We start from the raw sequence: 15828 nt of genomic DNA, 5'->3' as shown, positions 1-15828 counted from the left end.
GAGAGAGAGAGCATAAGCAGGGGGAGCAGCAGAGGGAGAGGGAGAAGCAGGCTCCCCACCAAGCAGGGAGCCCGATGTGGGACTCGATCCCAGGACCCTGGGAACATGACCTGAGTCGAAGGCAGATGCTCAACTGAGTGAGCCACCCAGGTGCCCCCCTTTTTGTAATTAAAAGATTTTATTTATTAATTTGACAGAGAGACACAGAGAGAGGGAACACAAGCAAGAGGAGTGGGAGAGAGAGAGCATAAGCAGGGGGAGCAGCAGAGGGAGAGGGAGAAGCAGGCTCCCCACCAAGCAGGGAGCCCGATGTGGGACTCGATCCCAGGACCCTGGGAACATGACCTGAGTCGAAGGCAGATGCTCAACTGAGTGAGCCACCCAGGTGCCCCCCTTTTTGTAATTAAAAGATTTTATTTATTAATTTGACAGAGAGACACAGAGAGAGGGAACACAAGCAAGAGGAGTGGGAGAGGGAGAAGCAGGCTTCCCTCTGAGTGGGGAGCCTGATGTGGGGCTCAATCCCAGAACCCTGGGATCACAACCCAAGCCGAAGGCAGATGCCTAACACCTGAGCCACCCAGTCGCGCCTTGAGTTGGTTCTAAATCAGCCAGTAATCGCTAAGCATAAACCAGGAGCTGAGCTGAGAACTCTCAGTAACATGGGCCACTCACACAGCTCCGTTCTTCGCGCAGAGAGAACAATAAAACTCACACCTCAATCATCTTAGGAAGTAGCAGGCTGCTTGTCGCTGGAGGCATGCAAGATGTGTCAGGACATTGTAAAGAGGATTTGGACTGTGATGAGGAGGTGGGTGAGTTGAGAGAACCTTAAAAGTCACTCATCATCTTGAGGGGCTGGGTAAAAGCAAAACTCCAGGCCCATGATGTCATGGCTAGACTGAGAGTTAGAGATGATGCACCCCTATAGTGGGGCTGGTGGGGCTTTGGGAAAAGCTTCATCAGGGAAGCCTTCCTGGAGGAAGTGGCATGTGCACTGGCCTTTGAACTTCAGCTCCTCTGCAAAAAGCAGTTGGCTAACTGCTTTGCAGGAGGGACAGGCATCCAAAGACATGTTGTCAGATGGCATTCCACGTCTTGCCGTGTGTCTTGCATTAGCTTGTCCCTTGCTGGCTCGTTGCACTGTGGTTTAGTGAGAAGAGTAACACCAGCAGCCCCGTTCTTACTTCCTCCTCATTCAGGAACTGAGGGAAAGGGCCTGTTGATCCCAGTCTGTGGTCTATAAGGCTGATCTCACTAGAGGGCTCTGACTGGTTCAGCTCAGGTCACATGCCCATCTGGTGGCCCAGTCACTGTGGACATGATGATGGCAGAGATGCCATGGAGCCTAATCATTTAGGCTTAAATATTTGGCTGTATAAAATGAGGGTAATATTCCAACCTGTAAGGATTTCTGTGAGGATGAAAAGAGTTAAATGAGATAATGCATGCCACGTGCCTGGACTATAGTAAGTGTTTGATACAGGCTCACTGCTGTCATCCATCATCATGATTCCCATTCTTCACCCACACTGCATCCTTTGACCCATTTCCTTTTCCGGTCATTCTGTAGGTGAGAATGCCCCGTTCTGGTTTGGCAGTTTCCTGAATCACAGGGAAGCTAAGCTAACATCAGGGCAGCCAGAATCCATTCCCAGGACACGTTCCCCTTGGCCTCGGAGCCAGGATTTCCAACAAAACTCTTCCTAGAAATTAATCCTCCTGCCCTCCAATCCCCATACCTCTGTGTGGCTCATCTCAGGGGGAAGATTCTCATGGGAGGAGAGAAGAGCTGACCCCTATTGTCTGGTTCCTTCCCAGGCACAGTGCCGTCAAGGCTGACGAAGCTGCTGGCACAGCTCCCTTCCACCTTGACCTCTGGTTCTACTTCACCCTGCAGAACTGGATTCTGGACTTTGGCCGCCCCATTGCCATGGTGAGTGTGAAGCCATGGACAGAGCCCCTGTCAGCAGTGAGGACATGGTGTGACTTGAATTAGCCAAGTGACCTTAGACAAGTCACTTTCCCTATAGTAAACTGCAAGAATAGGCCTGGATGCTTACATGTCCTTTAGCTCTGTGACTGTGTCAGCAAGCGGGGGTCCTGGGGGCTGCATAGTCATATTGTGCCCTGACTCTCACAGGGGAACTGCTGGCTCTAAACAGGAATGCTGTACACTCCCCACCCCAACGCCTTACACCCAGGTTTAACCCTATCACCAAGTTATACCACGGGGTGTGGGAAAGAAAGCAGAGCATCCCCATGGCCTTGGTATAATATTGTTTCTCTGGAGGTAAAGAGTATAGGCTGATCTTGCATGCTATGTGTGACTCTGAGCCTCAGGTCAGTCTTAGTGCTATCTCATGCCACCATCCCCTTCCCTCCAGGATATTCCATGCATCAGTGGACAGTGGTGGCCTCCAGAGAGATTAATACTGGAAGAGCACCCAAGCCCCTGGCTTGTAATAAGGACATAGGTAGATAGATAAATAGGTAACAGAATGTGAACGAATTGAGTGAGACACCACCATGAACCAAGTTGTTAATTTGTGTGTACGTGTGTGTACAATAATCATATCCAACACTGGAACAGACATCTTGCACCTGCTAGTGATAAGCAAATTAGCGAAGCCCTTTTGGAAAGCAGTTTGTCAAGATGATACCTAGACACCTAGAACAGTGCCTAGCGTAAGTGCCTCCTGGGTTTTTGTTTTTATTATTTCTTTTAAGATTTATTTATTTTAGAGAGAGAGTGCACTGGTGTGCACGCATGAGTGGGGGAGGGGCAGAGGGAAAAAGAGAATCTTTTTTTCCTTTTTTTTTTAATTAACATATAGTGTATTATTTGTTTCAGGGGTGCAGGTCTGTGAATCATCAGTCTTACACAGTTCACAGCGCTCACCACAACACATACCCTCCCCCATGTCCATCAGCCAGCCGCCCCACCTTCCCCCATTGCTCCCCCCCAGCAACCCTCAGTTTGTTTCCTGAGATTAAGAGTCTCTTATGGTTTGTCTCCCCCCCAGTCCCATCTTGTTTTATTTTTCCCTCCCTTCCCCTATGATCCTCTGTCTTGTTTCTCAAATTCCTCATATCATTGAGATCCTGTGATAATGTCTTTCTCTGATTGACTTATTTCGCTCAGCATAATACCATCTAGTTCCATCTACATTGTCACAAATGGCAAGATTTCATTTCCTTTGGTGGCTGCATGGTATTCCATGTATATACACCACGTCTTCTTTATCCATTCATCTGTTGATGAACATCATAGTTTGGCTATTGTGGACATTGCTGCTATAAACATTCGGGTGCATGTGCCCCTTCAGGTCACTACATTTGTATCTTTAGGGTAAATACCCAGTAGTGCGATTGCTGGGTCGTAGGGTAGCTCTGTTTTCAACTTTTCGGGGAACCTCCATGCTGTTTTCCAGAGTGGCTGCACCAGCTTGCATTCCCTCCAACAGTGTAGGAGGGTTCCCCTTTGGGAGAGAAAGAATCTTAAGTAGACTCCTTGCTGAATATGGAGCCTGATGCAGAGCCGATCTGAGGAGCCCGAGATCATGACCAGAGCTGAAATCAAGAGTCAGTCTCTCAACCAACTGAGCCACCCAGGCACCCCTCAATGCACTTTTACTGAAGAAACAACGATCATCATAATAATAATGGGAAAGTAGAAATAGTGGTTAACGTACACTGAGTGTTCACTCTGTTCTAAACTCTGTATGTGTTTAAACTTCCTGAATCCTCAGCTCAGCTCTCTTACTAATCTCAATTTTATAGATGGAAAGACTCAGGATAGAGAGGGCAAGTCACTGGCTCACTGGCTTAGGGTCACCCAAGTAGCATGTGGAAGAGCCAGCATCAGCACATAGGTATCCAGCCCCAGAGCCTACCCCCTTCCTGTCATGGATATATCCAGAACCCTAAGATGTTCATCCCTCCTGACGCAGTAAGACCCCTTCCAAGAGTCTGCCCTGAAGGTGTAATCAGCAAGAAGACAATCGCCTCTCTACTGCAGTGTTGCTTACCTCGGACGTGACTTCAGTGTCCAGCGGTAGGGACTGAGTAGAACAACTTTCGGTATCTGGTATAGAAAACATTATCTGGCCACGACACAGGAATCCCAGGTGGCCTAGAGCAGCTCTAAGTGCCCTAGAGCAGCCAACGACCCAGGTTGCTCTAGGAGAGGAGAGGTGTGGCAGTGGTGTGCATAGCACCTGACTGCGTGTCAGTGACCGTCTCAACACCTGTACACATGGCTCAGAGACTGGAAGGGGATTACGGAAAGCTCTTCTGGAGCGCCTGGTTGCTCAGTCTGTTAGGCAGCCGACTCTTGATTTTGGCTTAGGACAGGATCTCGGGGTCCTGGGATCGAGCCCCGCGTCAGGCTGTACACTCAGCTCAGAATCTGCTTGGGATTCTCTCCCTCCCCCGGCTCATTCTTGCATGCGCTCGCGCTCTCTCTCTCTCTCTCTCTCTCTCAAATAAATATTTAAGAAAAATTTTTTAAAAAGCCATTCTGGCTGCACTGTGGGTTTGGGGTGGATGCTGATTCTCCTTCCTGCAGACTCTGTAAGGCTTACGTGCTGTCTAAGTGTGGGAGAAAGAAGAAAAACAGCCAGGAGTCAGGGTACCTGGTTACTTCTGTGGGTGATTTTAGGCAAGTCACTGTCTGCTGGCCTTTGGTTCTCTCATCTGTAAGGAGGCTGGTTGGCCTGGCTGCTCCCAGCCCCATTCCGGCATGAAGTCCCACAGATTGGGGGCCAAAGGAGCTGCCCATCACACTGATGCTTTGGAGAGGGGAAAATGAGGCCTAGAGCGGGCTCATGGCTGTCCCCTGCTCTCACTCCTTAGGACTCAGCCACAGCTGGCCACGGTGGTCTCCTGCAGGATGAATCCCTTCCGCAGCCTGCCCAGCAACATCAGTGGGCTTGTTAGGAGAGCATACATTTGAGAAGCCCATATATACACTGGAGCTTTTGACATTCCCGACATCCCGACATGACGACATTCCCGAATCTGTAATAACGAAAACCGAACTCGTGCAAGTTATAAAAGTAGTATGTAGTGGTTGTAACAAGTCAGTAATGCCTGGGTGTATGCAGAGGTGTTAGAGTCTCCCTTTCCAGGCCCACCCCTGACGTTTGGAGGTATAGGCACCCGCCCCTTTCTCTGCTTCTGCAAGCATATTATATATTCTTTTTCCTTTTCTAACAGAAATGAGATCTTACTTTATGCCTCACTCCACAACTTGCTAGCTTTACCTTAGAACACACGATGGCTGTCTTCCCATGTCGGTAGCTATCAGGTGTCATTTCTGATGATGGCTACTTCACCTGCTGTAGCAAAGATTCCCTGTGATGTATGGAGCTTGTCCTCGTTAGTTGAAGAGTCAGCCTGTCCCTAGTATTTTGCTGTCACAAAGAGTATTTCAGCCATTGTATGTATCTTTTTTTAAAGAAATTTAAGTATAATTGACATACAGTGTTATGTTAGTTTCAGGTGTGCAACATAGTGACCTGACAGTTCTGTACATCATGCTATGCTCGCCACACTAAGTGTGGGCACCATACTGCACCATTTTGGCACTACTGACTCTGTTCCTTATGCTGTACTTTTCAGCCCCGTGGCTTATGTATTTGATAACTGGAAGTTTGTGCCTCCTAGTCTCCTCCACCTGTTTTGCCCATCCCCCAACTTCCTCCCCTCTGGCAATCACCAGTTTTGTTCTCTGTATTTATGATTCTGTTTCTGTGTTTGTTTGTTCATTGAAATTTGTGTTTTTTTAATACCACATATAAGTGAAATCACATGGCATTTTTCTTTCTCTGACTTATTTCACTTAGCATAATACCCTCTAGGTCCATCAATATTGTTGCAAATGGGAAGATTCTTTTTATGGCTGAGTAATGTGTTGGCAAGGATGAGATGAAAAGGGAACCCTCATGTGTTGTTGGTAGGAATGCAAATTGGTGCAGCCACTGGGGAAAACGGTATGGAGTTTCCTAAAAAAAATTAAAAATAGAAATACCATCAATCCAGTAATTCCATTACTGGGTATTTACCCAAAGAAAATGAAAACCCCAATTCAAAAAGGTATGTACCCCGCTATTTATAATAGCCCAATGATGGAAGCACCCTAAGTGTCCATCAATAAATGGATGGATAAAGAAGATGTGGTATATATATCCAACATATCTATCTTGATATAGATGAAGGTATAGAGATACACACCGAGTAAGAAAGAAAGAGAGGAACAGACCCTGTGTCCTGGGAGTTTTATATTTGTGGGTTAGTTTTAACAAGCATGGCTTTTTTTTTTTTTTTTAAGATTTTATTTATTTATTTGACAGAGATCACAAATAGGCAGAGAGGCAGGCAGAGAGAGAGGAAGGGAAGCAGGCTCCCCGCTGAGCAGAGAGCCCGATGCGGTGCTCGATCCCAGGACCCTGAGATCATGACCTGAGCCGAAGGCAGAGGCTTTAACCCACTGAGCCACCCAGGCACCCAGCATGGCATTTCTGAGTTAAAAGAGATAAACATTTATTTTTTTTATTTTTTAAAGATTTTTTTTTCATTATTTATTTGACAGAGACCACAAGTAGGCAGAGAGGCAGGCAGAGAGAGAAGAGGAAGCAGGCTCCCCGCTGAACAGAGAGCCTGATGTGGGGCTCGATCCCAGGACCCTAGGATCATGACCTGAGCTGAAGGCAGAGGCTTTAACCCACTGAGCCACCCAGGCGTGCCCCAAGAGATAAACATTTATAATTTGGATTGAAACTTGTAGTCATTGCCTGTGTTCTCAATGAACAGATCCTGGAAGTATAGTTTTGGGGGTCATAATATGTTTTGACTTTGCACGGGGGTTTTCACACTGACCCTGACAAGGCCAGGACTCACTTGGGCAGACCAGTAAGAGAGGACTTCCCAGGCAGAGGAACTGTCCCTGGCCTGCCTCCTATCCCAGGGAAGGTAAGAAAGAAAGAACTGAAGCTACTTTGTAGGACTCACTTACTTTCTCCTTGTTTCCTAATGTACGCTTTTGACCTGATTTGGAAGCAGTCCTCCTGCAGTCCCTCTGCTCAGTGCATTCAGCATGGGGCCTCGTGGTCAGGAGACCTTTTCATCATCATAGGACTTGAATGGTCAGACCCCTAAGGGCCCAAGGAGACCACCTAGGTCACATCTCTTATGTTGCAGATGGGGAAACCAAGGCCTGTAGAAGAGAAGGACTTGCCAGACGTCACCATGAAGTCCCAAATCAGCCTCCAGCTCCCAGACCAGTACCCAGGGACATTCATTTAGTACCCATTGAGGGTGGGGCCCAGAGTCAGGCCCTGGATTTGCATCTACTAGTGTGCCTGGGGACAGGTCCATTTACCTTCTTTGGGACTCAGTTTCTCTGTCTGGGTACCGCAGGGCTGCCCAGAGGATCCCCATAGATCACAAAAAGAGCTAAGTGTGTGTGGAGGAGGTGGGGGCTGACTCCCTGAGGGCCTTGTGGGGCTCTGCCTGGGTGAATACCATTCCTCCCTTTGCTCCCCAGCTGGTGTTCCCTCTCGAATGGTTTCCACTCAACAAGCCCAGCGTGGGGGACTACTTTCACATGGCCTACAACATTATCACGCCCTTCCTCCTGCTCAAGGTACAGTTCCCGGCTCCCTGCCCTCCCTTCCCACCCTCATTCCTTCCTCCTTCTCTGGCAGGAAGCTGGTGCCAAGCCCTGGGAGTCCTGGAAGCAGATATGGAAGCAGGCCTACCCTGCCCGAGCTTGGGGGGTGAAGGCTGTGATCAAGGGACACACCAAAGGCCTGGCCAGGAGGGATGGAGAAGCCCTCCCCAAGGAGGGATGTTTGATTTGGGCTTCAGCTTTGTGTGCCAGGGGATGATGTAGGAGAGGTGGTCAAGCAAAAGGACCTGAAGACAGGGTCATGCTGTGAAACTACATTTGGGGAGGCTGAGGCAGAGGGAGTGAGTGGGTTGGTTGTCTGGGGAGAAGTCGGGAAGGCAGCTAGGGTCCAGGTGGAAGCAACAGAGGTGACCTCTACTCTGGCCTGGGGATCTGGGACTTGGAATGACCCTGGGAGCACAGAGCTAGCCAGGGCTGCCGGCTTTGCAGGTTCAAATAAGGGCTCTTAAAACAACTATCACCACCTACCATCCCCATCATTTTGTTTCTAGAAAAATGTGTCTAATCACCAAAAGTAAGAAGGGTATAAAATTAGAATTCAGAGGAGTCTTAAAGTTTCCTTTCCAAAGCATCCTCCCCACCCCACTTCCCTGACATTTTCTTGGTGTTTACCATGGACCAGTGGCTCCAAAATGAGCGGGTCCTGCAGCGCTGAACCAGACCAGCCATCCAGAGGCCCGGCTGAGAGTGGGGAGAGGCCAGGCCTGGGCGCCCGTGCTGAAGGCCTGGCTGTCACTGCTGGCACAGGGTCAGTGTGCGACCTTTGGCGGTCAGTTCGTCCCTCTGCAGCTGGGGGTGCTCTCTGAGGAACGGGGGTGCTGGTTCCCAACTCATGCTGGCTTCATGGGGATCCTAGGAGACTGTGGAGGCTGGCTCAGCCTGCTGCAGGGACCCAGTTTCGGAGTGACTCTTCAGCGGTGGCATCCATCGGACCCCAAGCATGGGGGAGGGACTAGGGGCTGTCTCCGGTTGCGGTGGAGGCTGAGTCACGCTCTCCGGCGCCCCTCTGACCCCAGCTCATGGAGCGGTCCCCTCGCACGCTGCCACGTGCCATGATCTACCTCAGCATCATCACCTTCGTCATGGGCGCCAGCATCCACCTGGTGGGCGACTCTGTGAACCACCGCTTGCTCTTCAGCGGCTACCAGCACCACCTGTCCGTCCGGGAGAATCCCATCATCAGGAACCTCAAGCCAGAGACGCTGGTGAGCCACCCTCCCCAACCCCGCATGTAAAGCCTTGTTGGCACAGCCTGTCCCGGAGGCCAGAGAGCTGGCCCCCAGCCATCACTGCGCCTGACCCACTAAGCCTTCTGCTAGGGGAGGGCACTGTACCCGCTGAGCTATGATGCCTCTGACAGTTCGGGAAGGGGCCCCTGACTGGCTGCCCCCCGGGCGCCCTGCAGTAGAGGGCAAGACTGAGGGTGGGGAGTGAGGGCTGCTGGGGGAAGGGCCGGGCCCAGGCAAGGGTGGGCCACCTGGGCCCCAGCACCCGCCTTGACGCACCTGCTGTTCTCACCTGCCATGCCCACCGCCCTCAGATCGACTCCTTCGAGCTGCTCTACTACTACGACGAGTACCTGGGCCACTCCATGTGGTGAGTGTCGGGGCCAGGAAGGCAGCGCCAGCCGGGCTGTCTCCCCAGGGGCCCCGGGTCCGGCCCCAGAGGACACTGCACGAGCCTCTGGGTGTGGGGTGCCAGGCCCTCCCCGTCCCAGCGCGACGGTGCCCGCGGCGGCCACTAGAGGGCAGCAAGCGGCTGTCCCTCCCTGGCCCTACCAGAGCCTGCGGGGGTGGGCGGGGGGCGCGGCGCAGGCTAGGTCCCGCCCCTCTCGCTGCCGAGGGGTGTGGGTGGGCTCGGAGGGGGGACCCGCACTGGGTCAGGATGCGGTCTTTGGGAGTGGAGGTAGGGGTAAAGCCCAGGAGGGCCAGTGGACTGATGGGGGGAGGGGGCTGTCTGCCCTGCTTCTGAAACTCCTGGGAGGGGCCCCCTTCACCCCAAAGGCGGCGGAAACCTCCCAGCTGTGCGCAGCCGCGGGAGAGCCAGGGCCCCAGCCGCCGCAGCTGTCTGTTCTGCCCCACATCTTACAGGAGGAGCTGGGGCCAGTGAGAGGGTGTGGGGGAGCAGCCAGCAAGCTCTGCACCCCATAGCCTCACCCCTGAGTGAGGTGGCTGGCTCCTGTCATACCAGGCCTACAGTCGTGTTTCCAGGATCCATTTATTATTTTTTAATTTTTTTTAAGATCTTATTTATTTGACAGACAGCAAGAGAGGGAACAGAACCAGGGGGAGTGGGAGAGGGAGAAGCAGGCTTCCCGCTGAGCAGAGAGCCCAGTGCAGGGCTTGATCCCAGGATTCTGGGATCATGACCTGAGTGAAAGGCAGATGCTTAACTGACTGAGCCCCCACGCGGTCCTCCAGGATCCACTTTAAACAGGGAAAGTTGGTCCTCTTGGCAGTGAGTCCAGGGGCCCTGGACAGGCCTTTGCCCAGAGATGTTTGGGAAGGGAAGAGGGGGTGGGCTGGGAGCAAATGGGGGCTGTGGGAGGGGGACAGAAGGTAGCTGAGAGAAGGGGGTGTGGGAGAGGCAGCCTTTGTGGAGAGGAGAGGCTGGTACTTTGGGGTAAGATTCATTGTGTGGGGAAGGGGTGAGGCTCTGGGTTGCGTATGGGTGAGGGGGCTTCACAGAGCCCCTTGGAGGACCCCAGCAAGTATGGTTCACTCTCTTTTTTTTTTTTTTTACCTGGGCCTGAAGGCTCTCCCTCCTCAGCCCTGATGGGTATACCTCTTCCGGGTGTGCGGAGTGCCAGCATGAGACAGAGGCACCCCCTACACACACACCTACGTGGAGTGAGGTGGTCAGGGCCGTGTGGGAGGGTCCTCCCTGCACCGTGGCCTGTGAGACTCTGATTTGCATATGCCAGGGAGCAGGCCTCATCTTCCTGCTTCCTTCCTGCACACCCGCCCCCAGGGCCCCCAGCACGGGGCAGTCTGGTGGGGATGAGTGCCCGGGCCTAAACCAGGCATTTGGTAAACCATGATGCGGCCTGCGTGGAATGGTGCAAGGACAGGTGGGGATGAGGGCTGGGTGGAGGGGCGACGGGGCGGCTGGGCAGGCCCCTGACGCCCCGGCCTCCCTGTCGCAGGTACATCCCCTTCTTCCTCATCCTCTTCATGTACTTCAGTGGTTGTTTCACTCCCACCGAGAGTTCAATGCCAGGGGTGGCCCTGCTCCTGGTGGTGCCCAGTGGCCTGTACTATTGGTGAGTGGACCTTGGACCTAGTGGTGGGGGGGCACTCAGGGAGCCGGGTGGTGAAAAAGTCCTCTTGACCACAGTCCCGCTCTGGGCTCCTGCTTCCGCCTGGGTCTAGTGGGGATGGTGACAGTGCTTTGTGGTAGCTTCTCGGTCGCCAGGAAGCCAGGCCTGAGTGCTCCTCTCCATTCTCATGCTCCTCTGCCCTACCTCCCGGAACCCCAGTGCCACTGTGGAGTCCAGTAGAGCCCACCTGTAATATCGAGCCCATCGAGTCCTGTGGGCCTGTTTCCTCCTTTGTGACATTGGGACAGCCCCTGCTTGTCTCCCTCTCAGGAGATGGTGAGGATCTAGGAGGAGGAAAAGAGGCTTCATAAACTATAAAGTACTATGAGGGTGACAAGGACAGATAAGGGGGAAGTTTCTTGCCTAGTTTCTTTCTTTTTTTTTTTTTTTAAGATTTTATTTATTTATTTGACAGACAGAGATCACAAGTAGGCAGAGAGGCAGGCAGAGAGAGAGAGAGGAGGAAGCAGGCTCCCCACTGAGCAGAGAGCCCAATATGGGGCTCGATCCCAGGACCCTGAGATCATGACCCAAGCCTAAGGCAGAGGCTTAACCCACTGAGCCACCCAGGCGTCCCTGGTTTCTTTGTGCCTTTCAGAGCTCTTCTCCCATTTCAGAAGACGTAGCCTCAGCCAGGCCTTACGTCTGTCACTTCTGCCCTGGGGACAGGCTTTCCCTGAACATTGGGAAAGGACTGGACCCTTCTCTGATGGGAAGCTTGCCTTAGAATGAAAAGGGCCTTCTTTCCTAGGGCCAGTTTCCTAGATCGGCTCCTAGGTCTGTCCCCAGCTGGGTGGAGAGGGTCAACCAGGACCAATCTGTATGCCCCTGAGGACAGGATGAAAAAGAAGGAGTGGCAACCACAGCAAGAAGGAAAGTGGTTCCACACGCGCAGCATGTTAGTGCTGAGACAACCATAGTAGGAGCAGCAACCATTTGTTGAACAACGTGCTTTTCCAAGTGAGAGGCGTACACAGCTCTTATCAGTGTCTTATGTCTGGAGAGATAGGGCCATTTATCCCCCCTTTCTAAGTAAGAACGCAGAGGCTCCAGGATGTCATGCAAATTCCCCAAGGTCCCACAGCCACTGAGTTGCAGAGCTGTCATTCCTTGAACGGAATGTATCAGTGTCATGTTTCTCTCCAGAGGCAGGGGCATGGACCAAACAGCCTCTCAGAAGCCCTCCAACAGATGTGCTAGTCAGAGGCCAGCCCACTCCCCTGCCCTGGCCATGTGCTAGGTACTGCCTTAGGAGCTACAGAGAGCCCTGGGAGACCTGAGACGGTCCCAGCCGTCAAGGAGACAGTAATGACAGCCTCCGTGAATTGCAGCTGCATTCCCAATCTCAAATGCCTGTAGGAAATAAGCCAGTAACAGAAAGGCATCAAGCCGGCATCCAGTAAGGCAATAGGGAATGGTGGAGACTGTGGCAAAGAGAACCATTCTCTTTCTAGTGGGGACAGCTGCTTTCTCCTCTAATTAGTTGTTGTCGAGTGGGAACAGAGGCCTGATGTGACCAGAGAAACCAGAAATCCACATTTTCTGCTATTATGTACATGTTGGTAACAAACTCAACATTTTTGAAAATAGCCACTGTACAAGCCAAATCAGTATGGGCTGTGGCTCCAAGTAGTACGCTTCCCTCCACCTCGTCTGAGATGAGGGTACAGGGAGGGAGGCCGGGCAGAAAGAGCGCCGGCCTCACTGCCCTCACTGGCCTCTTCAGGTACCTGGTCACCGAGGGGCAGATCTTCATCCTCTTCATCTTCACCTTCTTCGCCATGCTGGCCCTCGTCCTGCACCAGAAGCGCAAGTGCCTCTTCCTGGACAGCAACGGCCTCTTCCTCTTCTATTCCTTCGCCCTCACCCTCCTGCTTGTGGCGCTGTGGGTCGCCTGGCTATGGAATGACCCTGTACTCAGGAAGAAGTACCCGGGTGTCATCTATGTCCCTGAGCCGTGGGCCTTCTACACCCTCCATGTCAGCAGCCGACATTGAGTCCCTGGCACCAGCCACTCACCAGTGCTCTGCCCGGTGGAAGATGGGCCAGAGAGTGTGTCTGAGCAGGGAGTGTGTGTGTGCGTGTGTGCGTGTGCACGTGTGCGTGTGGGTGTCTACGTGTGTATCCGCCCGTGTGTGTGCAGTTGTAACTGGATGGGATACGTGTTGTGCACATGGATGGGATGTGTGTGTGTGTATGTGTGTGTAACTGGTAACAGAGAACATTGGTAAGGATACACGTGCACAAGGACAGGTTTGTGTGTGTGTGTGTACGCACACATGCACACACATATGTACAGAGTGCCTCATTGTTTATATGCAATTATTTGGATCAGGTTTCTCTTTGGTTTGTATCTTTTCAGGCGGGGCTATATAGTTTGAAACCGTATGTCCAGGCCAAGGTCTGGGCCCTGCCTTCTCTGACCGGAGTGGTCACTCTCACTTACTGCTCAGGGCTGGTGTCTTCCTGGGGAGGCTTCTGGTAGCCATGCTGGGTAGGCCTGGTGGGCGGGGCAGCAACCATGAGGGGACTGGGCTGGTCTTCTGCCACCAGGCTCCCCCCTCAGACCTGCCCTGACCCTGGAGGCCAGATTACAAAGGTTAAGTTAACTTCCTGCATATTGTTGAGCAAAGCACATCCCTCCTCTGGGCCTCCTTTGCACTAGCTGGGACCTGGGCCCAAAATGTGTCTGTGGGCTGGTTGTTGGGGCAGCCTTGGGATGGACGGACCGTTCTCTCCTGTCACTGCCCTCTGCTACTCCGGGAAGGGTATGTGTGCCGCAGATCCTCACCCAAACTCACGTCCTGTGGAGTGCTGCACCGCCCCGACCCTGGAGAGCCAAAGGCCAGCCCACTCCCCTGACCGCCGTTTCCCTCTGCCAGAAGCTGTCTCCCTGCTCCCCACCAGAACTGAGGCACCCTTTCCTGGCACCCTGACCAGGAGGTCTGAGCTGCAGCTGAACGCTGCGTTCTCAAACACTTGCAGTGTGCCCTGAGCCCCATTATAGGGCCAGGGGGCCTTTGGAGGATGTTGGGAGGGTGATCTGGAGGCTCTCCCCCATAGACTTGTCTCAGCCTGAATCTCATGCCTTCTGCTCACAGCCCTGCTTCCAGAAAAAGGAAGCTTCATTCCCAGTAGGGAATGAAGGGCCCACCTTCCCCCAGGTCTTGGGGCCAGATCTGCCCACACAGCTGCCTGCACCAGTCTCATTTTCCAGCCAGCGCTGGCTCGGTGAGCTTGTGGATCTCAGGGGGCCTCCTGCCTTGCCTTCCCCAGGCCCTGCCTCCTCTCCTGTGTTCTCAGGGAGCCCCATGCCTCAGATGCTCCTTTCATGTTGGGGTCCCTTAGCAGCCCCCTTAGAGGTCCCCAGCCCCAGGTCCCACAGGCAAAGAGAGGTGCGAATAAAGACCAGTGCGGAGCCCAACCTGGCTGGTGGCTGCTGCTTGCTTTGCGTGTGAATTTGGGCAGCAGGAGGGAGCTCCCTGGGGCAGGGGAGAAAGTGGCTGGTGTGAGGCCTGTCAGTGGCTGAGCAGGCGCCACCACTGGCCATCCGTGCCACCCTGTGGGATGCTGGGGGTGGGGGACAAGAAGGGCTTCTCCCAATCAGTCCCAGCTCTCTTCAGAGAAGTCTGGGGCATATGGGGAGTGGGGAGCCAGGAGAGAGCTTCTCCAGGCCTGCCTCTCAGAGATGGCCCCTCAGGCCTCCCAGCTGCACTGTCAGCCATTCCAGAGGCTGAAACAGAAAGGTGCCCTTTGGGGGGAGGTGGGGAGTCAGGTTTGTTGGAGGTTGGCCCTGAGCCTTGGGCAAGTCGCTTACTCCCTCGACATCTCAGACTCACCACCCATCTCCTGGGACTTACCAGGGGCTCCTGTTAGCAGACAGCACAGGAAGGGCCATGCTGGACAGGAGACGTTCGATGGTCGCATCGTCGGAGGCTGTGCCCCTACTGGCCCAGCAATCTCGCCAGATCCCTTCCCTGCCTCGAGGACACTTCTCCTTCCACCCGCATCTGCCCGGTTCTCCACAGCAAGACTTGTTGGGTGTCTTATGAGCAGGCACAGGCCTGGTCACGTGGGGCCTGAAGCTCATACAACTTGTGGGGAGGGCAGTCCTTGATAAGAAAACAGAAAAAAAAGTGAATAAAAAATTAGGTATGAGGGGCACCTGGGGGGGGCTTAGTTAAGTGTCTAACTCTTGATTCTGGCTTAGGTCACGAGCTCAGGGTCATGAAGCAGAGCCCTGCATTGGGCTCTGTGCTTAGCTGAGAGTCTGCTTCAGGGTCTCCCTGCCCCCCCCCCCCCCCCCCGGGGCAGGCCCCCTCTTAGTCTCTCTGTCTCTGCCTCCCCATCTCTCTCTAAAATAAATAAACTGTAAAAAAAAAAAAAATAGGTATGAAAATGAATGTTTAGAATGATTTCGTGTCCCACTTGACTGCGATCTCTTTAGGCAGTTTGCCCAAAAGAGTTTGCTGGAAAATTTCCCTAGAAATACTTCTTAACTGCAACCTGGCTTCACTCCACCTCGCTGACTGGAGGCCGGTGGTTCTCAAAGTGTGGCCCTGACTGGCAGCATCAGGATGGCAGAAGAAAATACAAATTCTTGTCCCATTCTAATGGCTGCATCAGAAACTGGTGATGGGGGGCGCCTGGGTGGCTCAGTGGGTTAAAGCCTCTGCCTTCGGCTCAGGTCATGATCCCAGGGTCCTGGGATCGAGCCCCGCATCGGGCTCTCTGCTCAGCGGGGAGCCTGCTTCCTCCTCTCTCTCTGCCTGCCTCTCTGCCTACTTGTGATCTCTGTCAAATAAATAAAATCTTT

General features: G+C 53.0%; 1 protein-coding gene across 1 annotated transcript in view; it reads left to right on the top strand.

The window, feature by feature from the left end:
- The window catches only part of LOC111153312 (CLN6, transmembrane ER protein), a 22056-nt gene extending 6883 nt beyond the window's left edge, over nt 1-15173 (top strand). The window contains exons 2-7 of the mRNA XM_022512256.1: nt 1822-1936; nt 7550-7648; nt 8710-8898; nt 9234-9289; nt 10839-10955; nt 12739-15173. Of these exons, the coding sequence (XP_022367964.1) occupies nt 1822-1936; nt 7550-7648; nt 8710-8898; nt 9234-9289; nt 10839-10955; nt 12739-13009 (847 nt within the window). The 3' untranslated portion in view covers nt 13010-15173. The remainder of the gene's footprint in view (nt 1-1821; nt 1937-7549; nt 7649-8709; nt 8899-9233; nt 9290-10838; nt 10956-12738) is intronic.
- The last annotated feature ends 655 nt before the right edge of the window (nt 15174-15828 follow it).

Source organism: Enhydra lutris, unplaced genomic scaffold (genome assembly GCF_002288905.1).
Source record: "Enhydra lutris kenyoni isolate GAN:26980312 unplaced genomic scaffold, ASM228890v2 scaffoldscaffold31, whole genome shotgun sequence".
Classification (NCBI taxonomy): Eukaryota; Metazoa; Chordata; class Mammalia; order Carnivora; family Mustelidae; genus Enhydra; species Enhydra lutris.
The sequence above is the reverse complement of the archived record's forward strand: the minus strand, read 5'-3'. Positions and strand labels throughout refer to the sequence as shown.